Source organism: Euprymna scolopes, chromosome 46 (assembly GCF_053919585.1).
Source record: "Euprymna scolopes isolate OS-2025 chromosome 46, ASM5391958v1, whole genome shotgun sequence".
Classification (NCBI taxonomy): Eukaryota; Metazoa; Mollusca; class Cephalopoda; order Sepiida; family Sepiolidae; genus Euprymna; species Euprymna scolopes.
In genome coordinates, this window is record NC_136527.1 from 85,306,041 (window position 1) to 85,324,933 (window position 18,893).

The 18,893-nt window shown below is 31.8% G+C and overlaps 1 protein-coding gene across 1 annotated transcript; it reads left to right on the forward strand.

Moving 5' to 3' along the window:
* Positions 1–10,813: 10,813 nt before the first annotated feature.
* Positions 10,814–16,092, forward strand: LOC145270470 (uncharacterized). Its single transcript, XM_080126100.1, has one exon. The coding sequence runs from the start codon at positions 11,354–11,356 to the stop codon at positions 12,731–12,733; it is 1,380 nt and encodes a 459-aa protein (XP_079982226.1). The 5' UTR covers positions 10,814–11,353; the 3' UTR covers positions 12,734–16,092.
* Positions 16,093–18,893: the final 2,801 nt, after the last annotated feature.

Here is an 18,893-nt window from a genome sequence, read left to right on the forward strand (position 1 = left end):
TATTATTATTATTATTATTATTATTAGAAATTGACCATCAACATTATTGTTGTTATTGTTGTGCGAATATTGTGAACACCAAACAATATCTGATGAGCTCACAAAACCTAAACCTCAAAATATACATCAACACCATAAAACAAGAACACATTTTTGACGAGATTGCCTTATGAATCAGACAGAATCAGAAAAAAAATGTTTGCTACGGAAATAACCTTAAAGAGTCGATAAAAATTACACCAACAAAAAAAAAAGAAAAAAAAATGGAAGATAACTATAATTAATTTAGTCATCTGTTTAATGTGTAAAACAGATGTTTTATTCATTTAAAAAAAATAATTGGAATTCAAAATATTTGTTAAAAGGGCAAATCCAATTTTTAAAGTTGAAACGACTTTATTTTTTTTGGGGGGGGGGGATTATGACTTTTCCTTTATCTAGGTGGGATTATGGACAAGCACCGTTTCCTTTAACAATTATTGTCAAATAAATATTTATGTAAAATAAGAAAAAAAAATAATAAATTTAATTAAAATTACAAAATAGCTAAATACAATTTTTAAAGGCTAAATTGCTTTTAAACAAGCCAAATTCGCAAAATCTAGCCATAAAAGAAGCAATCTAGAATTCTAATTAAAATCAATTTAAAGAATAAGAATTTTATCATTTTCTTTTGTTTGTTATTCTTTAAAACTTTAAAATATTGTGACAAATAAAAATAATAATTTTACACGTTATATTAACCAAAAACATTGCATTCATTTAAATTTTACTCCTTTGTTTTAATTTACTGCGAACTATCTTTCTCCTCGTTATTTTGAAATCATCGCATCTTTTTTCGACGAACGAACAAAATATAAGTTTCTTTCTTCCCAGTAAGTATTTTATTATTTGTTTTGTTTCAATTTTTGCAATTTATTTTCTGCGAACAAATTTGATAGATTTTTAAAGTAATACATTTTTAACATAAATATTTCTTTTAAAATTATTTTCAAATAAATATTTATGTAAAATAATAAAAAAAGACAAATTTAAGCCAATTAAAAAGTCAAGTAATAAAAAGGCCAAATATAATTTCATTTAAGGCTAAACTGCTTTAAAAAAAGCCAAATTCGTAAAATCTGGCCATAAAAAAGAACACTCATTCCAAAGAATAAGAATGTTGTTATTTTTAATTTGTTATCCTTTAAAATATTAAAATATTACAATAAATAAAAATAATAAATTTACACACAATATTAACAAAAAACATCGCATCCATCTAAAAATATTTACTTTACAGTTTACTCCCTGTTTTAAAATTTTCTGCGAACTAGTTCTCCCGTCGCCATTTTTCGGATCGTGAAACTCGTTTAATTTTTCGACAAACGAACAACATCAGTATTTTATTATTATTTTGGTTTCTTATATTCGATGATTCGTTAAATTACATTTTCATTAATTTTTTTTAATTGATTTCATCAAATTATTTTCTTAAAAATTAATTTATGTTATTGAAGTTTATTTTATTTTTTGAAAACTTGTAATGTGTTTATTTATTATTTTCAAATTAAAAAAAAATAATTTACAATTAATTAAATCATTATGTATTTTTACAATTGACAAAACTAAACGTTGCATTCAACGTCAATGTCAATCGACGTCGTTTTGCTGAGGGAGATAACTCTGTATTATTAAGTTCATTTGTTTTTACGAGAATTTGGGAACCTTTTTTAACAAAAAATGTAAAATCTGACGATATGTGATATGTTGTTTCTATGAAACGAAATATTCGAATAATAATAATAATAATAATAATAATAATAATAATAATAATAATAATAATAATAATAATAATGAAGAATTGTAAGAAAAACATATTTTTTCAACCACTTTATTTAATGTAACGAAGATTTATAACATTAGTAAAAGTGGGTTTGTATTACTGTACACATAGATAGCAGTATCAGAATTTTGGGGGAATTTTTGACACCCCTAACAGAAAACTGCGAATAAAATATAGAAAACTCGTAATTTCTCTTTCTAAAGTGGGTTATTTATTTTCTTTATAGAATATGCTTCCAAAATAAACTATTTAAGTTGTTTAAAAAATAATAGAAATATTATTTTTCATTGTTTAAAAAACAGTGTTTACAAAGTGCGTGCGTGCGCTCTGGGAGCCATTTTTTTACGTAATGAAATCAATTGATTTTTATGAGATGAATATTTTTCAATTTTTAAACTTTAAAAATCAATCAAAATTTTCCTATTCGTTCAATTTTTACGTTTTTTTCAGCGTGAATGTAAAATTTTATGCTCTTTCCGATAAACTGAATATAATATTTTAGACAAACGTTGTTTTATAAATTCACCCCCCCCATTTTGAAATGTCTATGAGAATTTTAATAATTAATTTTGGTAGACACGTTTTATATATCACAAATTGAAGATAAAACATCAATAAATAAAATACTCAAATTTAAAACAACAAAAAAATATCACTTATCTGTAAATTTACCGGTAAAGTCCAAAATGTAAATCCTTCTTTTTTCGATAACCACGTGTTTTTTTTTTGTTTTTTTTTTTTTTTTACGTGGAAGCTTAATTTTTGTTTAGAATTTTCCAGTCAATATTTTTCGGTCACTGTATATTTTTATATTTAATTCCTGGTTTCCTTTTTTTCGATATAAAAAAAAAAGACGAAACCATATAATGCAGATTTATAGTATAATAAATAAAAAATTCAGGTATTTCTTTAAGATATTAAAAAAAATTACATTTTATATCTTCGTCATCCCGTAATCCGTGTAAATCCAAAAATGAAAGATTCCAGTTTTCATGTACGATAGCGTAAAGGCGCAAACATTAAAAAAAAGGATGATAAGTTATCTCCCTTTAGAAGTCGGACAAAAACCGTAGTCACTGTGCTAGCTGCTACTCCATCCAACACTAAGCATTCTTTTGAGCAGACTTATTTACTTGTCTTTAAAGAATTTTATTGGAATAATGGTGAGTTTTGTTTTTTTTTACTACCCGTATTTTTTTACTTTCTGTAACTGATGAGAAAGTTGTATTTAAATTTTATTTTGACTTTTTAAACTTTATTTGAGTAAAAAACATTAATTTTTCAGGTAATTTCTACACTTTATCGCCGAAAATGTTTCGGCGATAAAGTAAAAGTTACGTTTGTATTATAACTGTCTCTGTCTGTACACATAGATTAAAAAGAAAGTGGTCTAAAAACAAAAATATAGCAAATAAATGTTATCAAAGGCATGATAAGTTACATTTCTACCTAACTGGATAATATTTTAGTGTCTTTATTGTTGCAAAACAAACCCAGATGTTGCCAATGTGGGTTTGTTTTGCACGCATAAGCAGTATCAGAATTTTTGTAGGAATTTTTGAGACCCCTAACACAAAACTGCAAATAAAATATAAAAAACTCGTAATTTCTATTTTTAAAGTGGGTTTATTTTCTTTATGGAATATACTTCCAGAATAAACTATTAAAGTGGGTTTGTATTATAGATTCGAAAAAGTTGTCCAAAAACAAATATAGAACAAATAAATGTTATCAAAGGCAAGATAAGTTACTTTTCTACCAAACTGGATATATTTTTTGTGTTTTTATTCAGTGTAACATGTTTATTCAGCTCGAAAAACATGCAGTGTTTAAAATTCAAAATGGCGCCCGACTCTCTCTCGGAGAGGGTAAGTTTGGGAAAAGGTATTATAAATTATAAACTAGACAAAATACTGTTAGAAATTCGCTCAATATATGTTACCGTGACATAAGTTGACATATATTCGGTTGATTTTTAATAGTATTTTGTCTAGTTTATTATTTATAACATCTTTTCCTAAACTTACCGTGTTAAAGAGACAGTCGGGCCGGGGTCGGGCGGCATTTTGAATTTTAAACACTGCATGTTTTTCGAGCTGAATAGACATATTAAATTTAAATTTGGAATTTAAATCTGTCTAAAGAGAATTTATATTTTCTTATTTTGTTTTAAATAAAATTATTTAAACTTTTATTCTGATTTCAAAATGTATGCTGGAAAATTTTATTTATTTTCTTTTAAAGACATTTGCAAACTTATCTTAATATTTTCCCCCCTGCATTTAAAATAAACTCAATTTCTTTTTTATTTCAATAAATTCAAATGGAATTTCTTTGTCTTTCTGCTTAATTTCTCACATCTTTGAAGAATTTATAAGAAATTATTTGATTAAAATCTTACTTACATTGGAAAATAGGAAATGTCAATCCTAAAGTGTTCTGTTTATATTTTTGATATATACATAAACATTCGTTTATTTTATACAAAACGGAATAAAAAACTTATATTATAAAGAAGACGTGTTTTGGTTTGTTATTATTGTTATTATTACATTAAATATTTGTTTAATCATATAGGGTAAATATGAAGAATTCCACCCCTTATTCACATAGGGTCAATATGAAGCCACCCTCGAAAATTCCTTTAAAATTACGGCCAAATCTGTTCATTGCAATGTGGCCATAAAGTGGGTGCCCATTTGACGTCACATCATTATAGAAAAGTGACCCCCCCACTTTGTGACCATTTGTAAAATTTTTTATCTTGGAAACTACTAGTTTCGTTTGCCGTATATATAAATGGTTATTTCCGTTTTCAGCGCCTCCGAAAACCTTTAAAAGTGGAAAATTTGAAGGAATATAATCCAATATCAAGATAGTGTTTTTTTACACTTATAGGCTTCCGTAGATAAGAAAGTGATAATTTTAACATCCGGTGTCTTTACAACTGTCTTGAAAGACATGCGTTGTCGCGACATGTGTTGGAAAAATCCTTCCATTTAAAAAATACATGGATTATAATACATAAATATGAATAAATTCTCATACAGGAAGATTAAAAGAAAGCATATCTTACTCATTAACCAGGTAAGTTCTTTATTTTGCCGTTAAAATAAATATCGTAAGATTCAAGTAATGTTATTGTTCGACATTCCGTGTAATGTTAAGTGAAGAAATCGAAGGAAAAATAAATGAAATTGTTTATTTCTCTATTAAAGCTTTTATGATATTAAAATTTGGTCTTTGCTCGTTTTATTGAAATAAAATTTACGGGTTTAAATTACGTTTTCATATTAGTATAATCTGATAGAAAGATAGGTGTCTATTCAAAATGGCGACTCGGCTGAAAATTCCCCCAAAATTCTGATACTGCTAACACAGATTCGAAAAATATATGTTAACCTATGTCACGGTAACATATATTGAGCGGGTTTTTAATAGTATTTTGTCTAGTTTTTTATTTATAATACCTTTTCCACAACTTACTGTGTTAAAGAGAGAGTCAGGCGCCATCTTGAATTTCCCAATAAATCGGTAAACTGTATGTAAAACGTGAACTGATATAATTTCTTCCACAACCAAACTCTCAAGAATTCAAGCAAACTACGGTGAAATCTAACTATAGAATAAACCTAATTTGTCTTAGACAAAGGATGTAGTAATCCAACCACTAAGAACCCAAGTAGAATTTTTATACTCGATGTTATTCATGTAACAAACTTACCTATTATTTGAATTGATTATATATTACTGAAGTGGCAGAGTGGAAGAGTACTCACATTGCAGCCAAGAGATTCAGGTTTTAAATCCCGAGTACAGATCTGTTCAACTGATGAGTTCAAATGATGGCGAAACTCAGATCTTGAACTATAGCTTTGTTGTTTCATGGCTGCTGTTTGGCTGTTGACATTATATATATATATATATATATATATATATATATATATATATATATATATATATATAATGTATATAATGTATATATAATGATTCTTATATATATTAAGTAATGTGATTGATAATTAAAAATTTAAAAATCAAATTATAACTAAATTAAAAATCCGTTTCATAAGAAGGAACAACAACAAAATCAATTATCTGTACGATCGTTTCGGAAAACAATGCTTTTTATTGTGGTATACATCAAGATGTTCATTCTTATGAAACGGATTTTTAATTTAATTATAATTTGATTTTTAAATTTTAAATTATCAATCACATTACTTAATATTGAATTAGCTCTAGGACATTTAACTATCGAGCTTATTATATATCTAAATTACAACGAGCACTTTCTATTTCCTGTATTTTAATTAAACTAGTAATTTCACTGTTACATTAAAATACACTCAGCTCTAGACTATTGTTCTAATCTCCTTTAAATTATATATATATATATATATATATATATATATATATATATATATATATATATATATATATAATGTATATATAATGATTCTTAGAGGGAAGAGTACTCACATTGCAGCCAAGAGATTCAGGTTTTTAATCCCGAGTACAGATCTGTTCAACTGATGAGTTGAAATGATGGCGAAACTCAGATCTTGAGCTATAGCTTTGTTGCTTTCATGGCTGCTGTTTGGCTGCTGACTATATATATATATATATATATATAATTATATATATATATATATATATATATATAATTCTAGCATACGTCTCTACACACAACAAAAACAACCCAGAACTATTCACACAGATAACAAAAAACCTTATCCTCCTCAATCAGAACGACAAACTAAACAACATACTTAAAACAACAAAAATAATAAAAAGCAAACGCCAACCCAAAAACTTAAAACACATCCTAATTTCCTCAAAACTCGTCCCACATACTACAAAAGGAGTTACAAAATGCAACAAACCGCGATGTGGAGTATGTGACATAATAATAGAAGGTAACACATACACATTCAAAAACCCAGCACAAACATTCAAAATAAAAAAGGATCTAAATTGCACCTCCAGAAATGTAGTATATGCACTAAGATGCACAACATGCAATAAATCCTACATAGGCGCCACCAAAAATTTCAGCAATAGAGTAGCCTTACATAAGAGCAACATCAAAATTGCAGATAACAGACACCTCTATGTTTCAAAACACGTACACACATGCAGTGTTAACAGCTTCAAAATAATGCCAATCTTCCAAACAGACAATTATTTTTATTTACTTACACAAGAAAAAAACTTAATCACCAAATTCACTCCTGAACTGAACAGAACCTAATACCATCACACAAAAACATGAAATGCAAGGTACACCCGCATGCACACCCATACACATACACATACACACACCCACACTTAAATCAGAACCGACACATTAAAACACACACACGTGCGCGCATACAACCACAAACAGACATAACACCCCTATCTTTAATACAACACACTGAACAATACCAACCCTACTTAACCTCGAAACCAACAACACTAGGAGACACCTAATATCTGTTCCAACACCTCGCTCCCTCCTCAGTCAGGGGAGGAGAACCCCCTCATTACTGAAACGACTATCTTCCCTTCTATCATCCCCCCATACCTACACCCCCAATGCCCTCCCTCTGGGGAACAAAATCTTCCCTACACTAGGAACCGATCCTGGATCTAGCCATACCCACATGGGGAGACAAATAAATAGAAACATTAAAAAATCCCCTATTTTAAATACACCCCTCTTTCTAAACAAACATAATATAAGACTAAAAGGAAAAAATCACAATATTAAAATCCAAGAATCCAAAAAATAAATATCAAAATAGAATGAAAGCACCCCCACCCTTACTTCAGAAGAGCCAGTCCCCCCTCCCTACGCATACATATTAGTAACGACCTTGGACCACAGCAGCCTTCCTAAGAAAGCAAATGACCCCAAAATATACACATTCCCAAACCAATAAAAGCAAACACACACACGCGCACACACACACATAAACACACACGCACACACACACACACACACACACCCTACCCCACCCTAAAGGAAAAGAAAAAAACACATTAGCAGAAAGAAATTGCGACTGACCGACTACAGCCAGGTCAAAATCTCCCTTGACAAAAAAAAAAAAAAAAAGCATACCAATGTATAATAAACACTTACAAGCCTCCACCCCTTGGAAAAACTTCAAACTAACTACGAAAATCGCCATTTTTACACATTTGAAAATAATTTCTGACGAGGACGCATCAGACTGTCTGAAACGTACGTAAACGATTTCAATGACTTAAAAACATTATTACAATGATCCAAACATAATTCTCAATGAAAAACCAAGACACGGAATAATAAAATAATGTTAAAAAATACACATTGTTGGTGACTACTCCCTTATTTAAATATATATATATATATATATATATATATATATATATATATATATATATATATATAGTGATTCTTAGAGGGGTACAGAGTTTAAGTTTTTAATGTAGTTGCAGTGGCTAATATATGAGTTGAACAACATTGAGATTGGATGGAAGAATCCAATAGCATGTACTGGTTACACAAATGCCTGGTCTAAGCCGGGTTGACATGCTAGTATATATATATGTGTATAGGTGTATATATATGTATGTGTATAGGTGTATATATATGTGTATAGGTGTATATACATATATGTATGTTCATGAATTAAAATGTGGCACGCGTCTGCAGATGATATGTCAGAAATTGACAAGCTAAACGGGAATTGTTTCAATATTTCTCACAAATATCAACTAACCTCGTTATTGTTATGAAAAATGTAACAGAAAGGAATCTGGTTACGTGGATGTTTTGAAAAGATTGACAGGAAAAAGTGACAGAAGGAAAAAGATTGCAGTTGGAGATTTGATTGTCAACCGAGTAGATGCTACGATAATTCTCTCTGTCACTCATAAGGAGAATAAAAAACGGACTGTTGCTTACAGACATACTAAATATTTTTCGGTATTTTTGTTTTTAAAGAGATGTAATTCTGGACAAGTAGTATACATTTTTATTATTATTATTATTATTATTATTATTATTATTATTATTATTATTATTAGGAACAGGATTGTTCAAAAAAGCGGTTCTAGGAGAGGAAGTTGCTGCAGAATGCCGGATTTGTGGTAAGACCTCAGAGTCAACTGCGCACCTTGCAGCAAGGGGAAGTGGATTCGCCCAGAGAGTACTGCAAAAGACACGATCGCATGGGACTTCGGATATATTGGGAGGTCTGTTAGAAGGTTTTTGTGAAGTGTGCTGGAAAGTCGTTTGAGAAGATGCCTGATGAAGTGAGAACAAGTGAGGATGGCAAGGTAGAGGTATGGTGGGACAAAAGTATCATAACGACCACGTAATTGGAATATAATCGCCCGGTTTTGGTAGTCATTGACAAGGTCTCAAAGAACTGGCAGATTGTAGACTTCACAGTACTCTGGGACAGGAATGTGAGAGAGAAGGAGAACGAGAAGTGGCCTGCGCTTGTGGTTCATGTGTGTTAGTCTCAACATTCAAGGGGATTCCTTAATATTTCAGCTGTTGTAATTATTGTTGTTCGTTGTATTTTTCCAGTCATTCCTCGTTGCTTACAGTAATGGTTGTTGTGTTTTGAATTCTTAAAAAGGGTTTATAATATAGCATGTACTTAGCAAAATCAGAAATGCAATATCCGAACAAGAGACGTACTTGCTAACACATATGGGTCTTCAATAAATGATCACTTTATTAATAACCCGTCATGTGCAGCGAACTTCAGCACAAACCCATTTTCAATTCTGAGTCGTGCTCACTCAACATTCTATTTAAAGATCTTGGAGATTGTTCACGTTCGGTTAAGGCTTTCTCTCTGTAAACAGACAGAATGTTTCTTAGGTTTCAGCGTGATTAGTCTTTTGGATCTTTAAAAAACTTTGCTTTTTTTAGTTGTTTTCCCTTACCAGAATGCAACAGAATTTTATTCTAATTATTTACATATCTTTGATTTCATATTTTAAACCTGTCAATACAGATTTGAAAAATCGAGGGTGAAATCGGTCAGCCGACGTTTTTTTCTTTCCTCTTCGCACATTTTAAAATGTATTTTACTTTTTATCCCTAATTATAAAATTTTTCCTTCATGATTGCAATATATATATATATATATATATATATATATATATATATATATATATATATATATATATATATATGTGTATATGACTTTTGCCTCAGAAAAGCCTTGTTGCTGTTACCTTGAAAAATTCTTTAAATTAAAAAGGATGCATAAACGATCCATAAGACTAAAATCTTCATTTTAATACTAAAATTTGACTCGAAATTTCTTTTTATTTAAACACAAGCTTAAAGTGTTTCTCTCTGCACTGTTGTATGTTTTTCTTTCTGCTTTACTCTGTGCAGTAGACACCTTTTTTCATCTCTGACTTAACACGTCCATCTTTTTCAACTAGACTTTTTGTTTTTCTGACCAGGTGGTGCCTTTTTATTAAATATATGCATTTTATTAAAATATATATATATATATATATTTATATATATATATATATATATATATTAATAAAATGAATTCAAATATCTGTATTATTAATATATATATATATACATATATATATATATATATTAATGAAAATGAATTCAAATATCTTTAAAAATAAATCATTTGTGTATAAATTGCGTGACAACAAATATGAACTTTCACATTTTCATTGATTAAACTTCTACATTTTATTTTTGTTACAAATAAATCTAATAAAATAATACAATTTATACATGATTTTTTCCTCAGATTTTTCATGCAGAAACCAGATTTTCCAACCATCGATTTTGCTCAATATTATGAAACATCGATTTTGATCAATATTATGTGACTTGTGCATAAATTTTTGTGGGTAGATGTGCACAATCTCCATTCAAACCTTTACTTGGCCTGAACTGTTAAATACTAGTGCTATTTCCAAATGGTCACAAATTATTCCAAGAAAATACTCATAAAAATCAATGCATATAATCTATAAAATCTAGAATATATTGTACAAATAAACATTAAATACTTTTGAATTCTTTTTTCTTTTCAGATGTGTCTTCTATTCAAGGAAAAGTCACACATTATTCCAAGAAAATACTTATCAAAAATCGATGCAAGAGGGACTAAATATGGAATTTAACAAACGAGCATAAGAAAAGTAAGCGTTTCCAAAAATCCATAGTAAATAAGAAAATTGATTTTTGTACATAACTTTCAAAGTTTTTTATTTAAAAAAATACTCATGATGAAACAGACCTAATTGAAATGAATAGTACTTAGGCGAAGAACCAGTATTTGTAAAAATGTACTCGGTTTAAGTCTTCTAGTGCCAGGCTATATACTGGCATTTAGAAGAATTCCCATTTTTTATAAATGAAATCAGCAAAACAAAAAATGAGATTTGTGCAATCCTCAATATGTTCAGCATTTTCCCATGAATAAAGTTTAAAAGATAATATCCAACAGCACTGGTTAAAACTCTAATTTCTGTGAAAAAAAAACAACCTAAGAAAGCATGTTTACACACACTAGTGAAAAACCTCACTCATGTGAAGTTTGTGGTTCAACGTTTTCGCAAAAAGGCAATTTAAAAACTCATATGTTCACACACACTGGTGAAAAGCCTCATTCCTGTGAAGTTTGTGGATCAACATTTTCCCAGAAACACACTTTAAAAACTCATATGTTTACACACACTGGTGAAAAACCTCATTCATGTGAAGTTTGCGGTTTAACATTTTCCCAGAAACGCAATTTAAAAATTCATATGTTTACACACACTGGTGAAAAGCCTCATTCATGTCAAGTGTGTGGTACAGCATTTTCCCATAAAGCTTCTTTAAAAAGACATATGGTAACACACTCAGGGGAAAAGCCTCATTCATGTGAGGTTTGTGGTTCAGCATTTTCCATGAAATCTGATTTAAAAAGTCATATGTTTACACACACTGGCAAAAAAATTCATTCATGTCAAGTGTGTGGATCTGCATTTTCGCGTAAATTTTATTTAAAAGAACATATGTTTACACACACTGGTGAAAAACCTTGTTCATGTAAAGTGTGTGGTAGAGCATTTTCCCAGAAAATTTCTTTAAAAACACATATGCTCACACATACTGGAGAAAAGCCGCATTCATGTGATGTTTGTGGTTCATTCTTTTCTATAAAATCATATTTAAAAACTCATATGTTAAAACACACTGGTAAAAAACCTTATCCATGTAAAGTGTGTGGTACAGCATTTTCTAATAAAACTTCTTTAAAAACGCATATGTTCACACACACTGGTGAAAAGCCTCATTCATGTGAAGTTTGTGGTTCAACATTTTCCCAGAAATCCCAGTTAAAATCTTATATGTTAAAACACACTGGTGAAAAGCCTTATTCCTGTCAAGTGTGTGGTACAGCATTTTCCCAGAAAATTTCTTTAGAAAGGCATATGTTTACGCACACTGGTGAAAAGCCGCATTCATGTGAAGTTTGTGGTTCAACATTTTCCTTGAAATTTCATTTAAAAACTCATATGTTAAAACACACTGGTGAAAAGCCGCATTCATGTGAAATTTGTGGTTTAAAATTTTCCCTGAAATACAATTTAAAAACTCATATGTTAACACACACTGGTGGAAAAAAAAGCGAAAAACCCTATTCATGTCAGGTATGTGGTATAGCATTTTCCCAGAAAATTAATTTAAAAACTCATATGTTCACACACACAGGTGAAAAGCCTAATTCATGTGAAGTTTGTGGCAAAACATTTTCACAGAAATCGCAAGTAAAAAGGCATATGTTTACACACACTGGTGAAAAACATCATTCATGTCAAGTGTGTGGGTCAGCATTTTCAGAAGCATACGCCTTAAAAAGACATACACTAACACACCATCCCAAATGACTCCTTAAAAAAACATACCATTCCAAATGACAGCTTAAAAAACATACACTAACGCACCATCCTAAATGACTCCTTATAAAGACCTATGGTAACACACCATCCCAAATGACTCCTTTAAAAGACATACACTAACACACCATCCCAAATGATTCCTTACAAAAACATACACTAACACACCATCCCAAATGACTCCTTAAACACACCATCCCAAAAATAGCTTAATGTGAAAAAATAAACTATCAGTACCTAAAAAATGATATAAAAATAATATGTTCTCTGAAAGAAATACATAAAAATTAGTTGAGATAAGAGCAACTTTCCTAATAAAACAAAAAATTAATAAATACTGTGAGAAGACCAAGTTATACAAAAATACAGCTGGCAACAATAAAGAAAATCTACGTCTATTTTTAAAAACAGCCTCAGATATTTCCAAATCGTAATGAAATCAAGTGTAAGCTCTGCAAGGAAGACGTTTGATGTTTTGAAACTAACAAAAGTAAATTAAATAAAAGCGAAAAGCAATATAGCAGTAAGCTGGGAACATCAATCTAGAACTAGAAATGAGTCATACACTATGTATTACAAACATAAAAAAACATAGTAACAAAAACTGAGGAAAACTGAATGGAAAGGTACTGAATGCCTACTAAATGATCATAATAGGGGTGAAAGTTAATATATATATATAATATATGTATATATATATATATTTACAGGATGGCCACAAAGTCTGGCTACATTATGTAGCCAGACTTTGTGAACACCCTGTATATGCACCAAGCAAAGGAATTGTTTGCAATCGCAGCTATGGCGAATTTCAACCTAACAATGCATTAATCTCCAATAATAACCGGAAGATTGCATGTATAATTAATTCATCGTAATTCAACCAGAAGACATTAATATTTCATTCCAAACCACAAAGGCACCGAAAATCTATGACACATAATGGAAGATGCGTTTCTCTCTCTCTCTCTCTCTCTCTCTCTCTCTCTCTCTCTCTCTCTCTCTCTCTCTTCCAGATCCCCGAAGAGTCTCCTTCTCACACCGGTAGCACTCCGTTTTGTGTTCGACGAACAAAGCTATTCGGATATCAAACAACTGACACCTCTGCCAGTAAAATAACAAAATAAGAAATACAGCTCTCTCTCTCTCTCATATATATATATATATATACATATAAATATATATATATAAATATATATATATATATATTTGTAGTCATCAACATAGAGTCCTGTTTCGTTGTATCACAACTCATCAGTGCTGCTAGACTAGCACCTCTCCAAAGCCGAGGATCAAACCTGGAGCCGTCGTGTTGACAGTCGGCAGGTCTACCCCTCAACCACGGAAGCGATGCCCGCAACTAATCTGTCCAAATGTCTATTTAAATAAACATCCGTCTGCCACTTAAATGCTTGTTTGTAAACAAACAGCGAGCTTCGCATTTTTCAGATAAATTAAGTAGCGAGTGAGAATTATTTACGACAGTGCTCAAGCCAAAGAGGGGGCTCAAATAATATATTTGTAGTCATCGACATACAGTCCTGTTTCGTTGTATCACAACTCATCAGTGCCGCAAGACTAGCACCTCTCCCAAGCAGAGGCTCGAACCTAGAACCGTCGTGTTGGCAGTCAGCATTTATATGGTCCATGTAGAAAGATATCCAAAAATTTAAGAATAATTGTATTTCAACAAGATCATAGATAGTGCTCAATCAAAGAGAGCAAATTATATATTTTTAATTCTTTATGTAAATACAGTCATATCTTGCTACGATGTGAAGACCATTTCAATCATATTTGATTTTATCAGGTAAGAAAAATTATAATACAAAAATTAAAAATGTTCCAAACCTTTTTAAATTTGGAGGAAAGAGAAAATGCCATGACTGGCAAGAAACAAAAATTAAAGTTCTCCCCTTTTTAATTTTTGTATTGTAATTTTTCTTGCCTGAGGAAATCAAATATGATTGCAACGGTTTGCACATTGTAGCAAGATATGATTGTATGAAAACTGAATGGAGAGAAGCTGAATGCCTACTAGACACCTTGGATGTCTTCAGTCACTTTGTACAGTCGTTTGCATGATCCTATTCCTCATTAAGAAACCCTGACCAAAAATGTGTGTGCTATTAAATAAAAAAGAAACCGGGGGGTGTAGGAACAAAGCCGAAGCCCTGAGGCAAAGTTTGAAAATAAAATGTGAAAAAAACATGAACCATTCGGCCAGCCAGAATGAGTTACTGAAAGATGTTTGAATTTATTTAAGAACCAAATTGACAGGTGCCCGCACGGAAGTTGTAGAGCGTTACGACAACAACGACGTAATGACCAGGTTTGTTTGTAATAAGTGAAGTAAAAAAGAAAACATAAAAACGAAAGTAGGGGGTAATCAAAACATCGAAAAAAACAAAAAAGAAAACATAAAAACGAACGTTAGCCCCCCCCCCAAAAAATGTGAAAAATGGCTTAAATAAGCCTGTTTCGATATTAAAATTGAAAAAATACCCGGGTGTTTTTGGGTGTCGCTCAGAATAAGTGAAGTAAAAAAAACAAATAGAAAAATGAACGTTACGTGAAAAATGGCTTAAATAACACTGGTTCCATATCTAAATTTAAAAAATAAAAAAAAGACATCTCACATCATGATTTGAACCTAAAACGTTTAGATACCGAACCAACGCGCTAAGCAACTGAGCTAACGCGACGGACATGAAATTTAGACTGTTTTTCAACTATTTAAAGTAAATCAGGTCATGACGTAATCTGACGCATGCGTAGAACCGGTCGTCGTCACGAGAGGACCGTTTTTGTTGACCCCCCCTGTATAAAATTGTCGATTTCGGGGTAATAAAATTAAGGTTTTTGGCCAATTTTTCAAGTGAAGGATAGAGCTTCAATATGATACCGAGTTTGTGAATTTTCGTCGCGTCTGTCGAAAGTTTTTAGCAGACACAAACATGCACACACACATACATACATACATTTTCGCTTTTATATATATAGATGGCAGCTTCAGATACAAAATAAGTGACCAATGATGAATTTCTAAGAAAACTGAATCAAAAGAAATATACATATTGGCAGGCCGCAACCCAGGATAAAAAGGTGACAAGAGTTAAGTAATGAAACCATGACAGACGCCAACAAGAATCAGCTATCAGGCCTTGATACTAGAGGTCCTGGCTCTCGAACTCAAGGAATTTCAGCAACTAAAAATTGGAAATTAAAAGACTTTAACGACCAGCTATGAACTGTTGTGTAAGGGAAGGCGTATCTGTTTCACTATGAAAAGTTTTAAAAATGAGGAAAAACAGAAAATTAAATAAAAAGTGTGTCAGCATTTCTTGTAATTAACGATAAAATTTATTATTCATATGCAGTAGTATATATACATTTTTTTACAAGGAGGTCACCACTTATCAAGGCCCAGAAGCCACTCAGGGATAAGGGTTATTGCATGTACAGTACGTTGTACGTTAGTGTTGAGATTTCATAAAGTGTCTACTTGAGGGGGCGGTTTATCAGGAATTTGTTTACATTGGATTTGAAGACATCCAAGTTGTAGTCAGGTGGGAAACAGGCAGACGGAACAAAGTTCCACTGGCGTGCTGTTCTAAGAAAGAAGCTTTGTTCATAGAATCTACGTTTTGATTTAGGCACAGATAGAGAGTGGGGAAAATTTTTGACAGAGGCTTCAGCTAGACGGGTGTTTTTCGTAAAAGATTGGTGAGGGGGGACCAGAGATTGGAGCTCAGACGAGCACTTGCCATGGAAATAAGGTAAAACAAAGACAGGCTCGCAATGAGAAGCTTGTCAAAAACATTGAGCTTCTCCTAGGCGAGAGCCATCCATTACAATTGATGCCAGATGGGGGATCAAAGCGTTGATGGTGTAAAGATAGGAGCTTAGTTTTAGATGCATTATTGTTGTGCTTATTTTTATCGTCTCCCTTGCATTGTCCCGATAAATCCACTGTTCAAGAATTTCTTTAATTCGATCTGGCTCCTCACATGCACACTTACACACACGCCCCGAAACACACACACACACACACACTATATATATATATATATATATATATATATATATATATGAAAGATTTTATAAGATTTTTAATTCTTTTTAACTAAACTAATCACATTTGATTGCGGTCCTGTTCCCTTCGACCATTTTCTTTTGGTTTGCTGATCATTATATAGTGAAAGGAAGGTCATTATATAGTGAAAGGAAGGTCATTATATAGTGAAAGGAAAAAAAGGTGAAGAAATAAATAATTTTGTTTGTTTTTTCCTTTCTTTCCTTTTGCTTTTCAAACCATTCCGCATTGCTCTCGGCTTGTATAAACTTTTATAAATCCTACGAAGATAAGAGAAAAATCCAGGTTGTCCTTGACGGTCGTACATCTAAACAATATGATATAAATGTGGGAGTGTCTCAGGGGTTTATCCTTGGACCTGTATTATTCCTAATATTCATAAATGACCTCCCCGTCAAAATTGCCTCCTAGATGGGTATATATGCTGATGACACCATGCTCTATATTAGCCACGGTAGGAAAACAAATGAACACATATCTAAGGAAATGGCACAAATACTAGAGAATGACCTCCAATCTGTAGTGGAATGGGGACAAAAAAGGATGAGCACGTCCAATGGTGCCAAGATTAAACTAGTTTCCTTCAATAATTACAAGAAACCTTTATCACCAATAGCAATGGCCAAACATTCATTATCTGAAAGTACTTCTTTGGAACCCCTCGGCCTATGGGATTAAATATATATATATATCTGTGTATATATTTATGTATACACAAACATACACAGTTCTCGAACATTGAGTTGTCGAAATCTCATCATCAGTTTTTATGTCCGTATGAAAGGGCCACAGAGAATAAGGTGAAAAACGTTTTTTATTATGAAAGAAAGTGAATAAAATAAAGTTTTTACTGACTTCCATGTGTTTTGCGATTATTCCACCACGAAAGTTTTAATCTTCTGCTTTATATAATGATTAACAAGGTCCAGTTGTAAAGAAATAGTAAGTCGCCATAAGATCCAAACAAATATTTCAACATGGATGGATCTCGTCTTGGAGAGGCTCCATGTTTTGACAAGCTTCTGCATTTGACATTTAATCCTGATCTGGAATGGACCACGTACATCAAATCTGTTGCCAGAGACGCTGGGAAAATTGTGGGATCCTTCTACCGCTCCAGAAGATATCTCACTACAGATGCAATTCTCTATCTGTATAAAAGCCAAGTACGTCCAATGATGGAATACTGCTGCCACATATGGACAGGAGCTGCTAAAAACAGCCTATCCTGCATTGACAGAGTACAAAATAGACTTTGTGGTTTAGTGGGGGATGCCCTTTTCTCTTCCCTGCAACCTCTCTCCCACAGAAGAGATGTTGCAAGCCTGTCTTTGTTTTATCGCTATTTCCACGGCAAGTGCTCATCTGAGCTCCAATCCCTCGTTCCCCCTCTCCAATCTTTCACGAGAAACAACCGCCTGGCTGAAACCGCTGTCAATAATTTTCCCCACTCTTTATCTATGTCTAAATCCAAACGTAGATTCCATGAGCAAAGCTTCTTTCTTAGAACTGCACGCACGTGGAACTCTCTGCCGTTTGCCTGTTTCCCACCTGACTACAACTTGGACGTTTTCAAGTCAAACAAGTCCTGCTTAGGTTGAACGTTATTTATTAAAACATTTATTCGTTCTATGGTTAAACGTTACTTATAAAAACATTTCGTCCTTCACCCGTTAAACGTTACTTTTAAAAACATTTAGTCCTTCCCAAATTAAACGTTACTTATACAAACTTTTAGTCCTGCTAAGGTTAAACGTTACTTATCAAAATATTTAGTCCTTCTCAGGCTAAACATTACTTATCAAAACATTTAGTCCTGCTCAGGTTAAACGTTACTTATCAAAACATTTAGTCCTTCTCAGGTAAAACGTTACTTATAAAAACATTTAGTCCTTCTAAGGTTAAACGTTACTTATCAAAACATTTAGTCCTGCTCAGGTAAACCTGTACTCATACAAACAATTAGTTTTTCTCAGGTAAAACGTTACTGATCAAAACATTTAGTCCTTCTCAGGTTAAACGTTACTTATCAAAACATTTAGTCCTGCTCAGGTT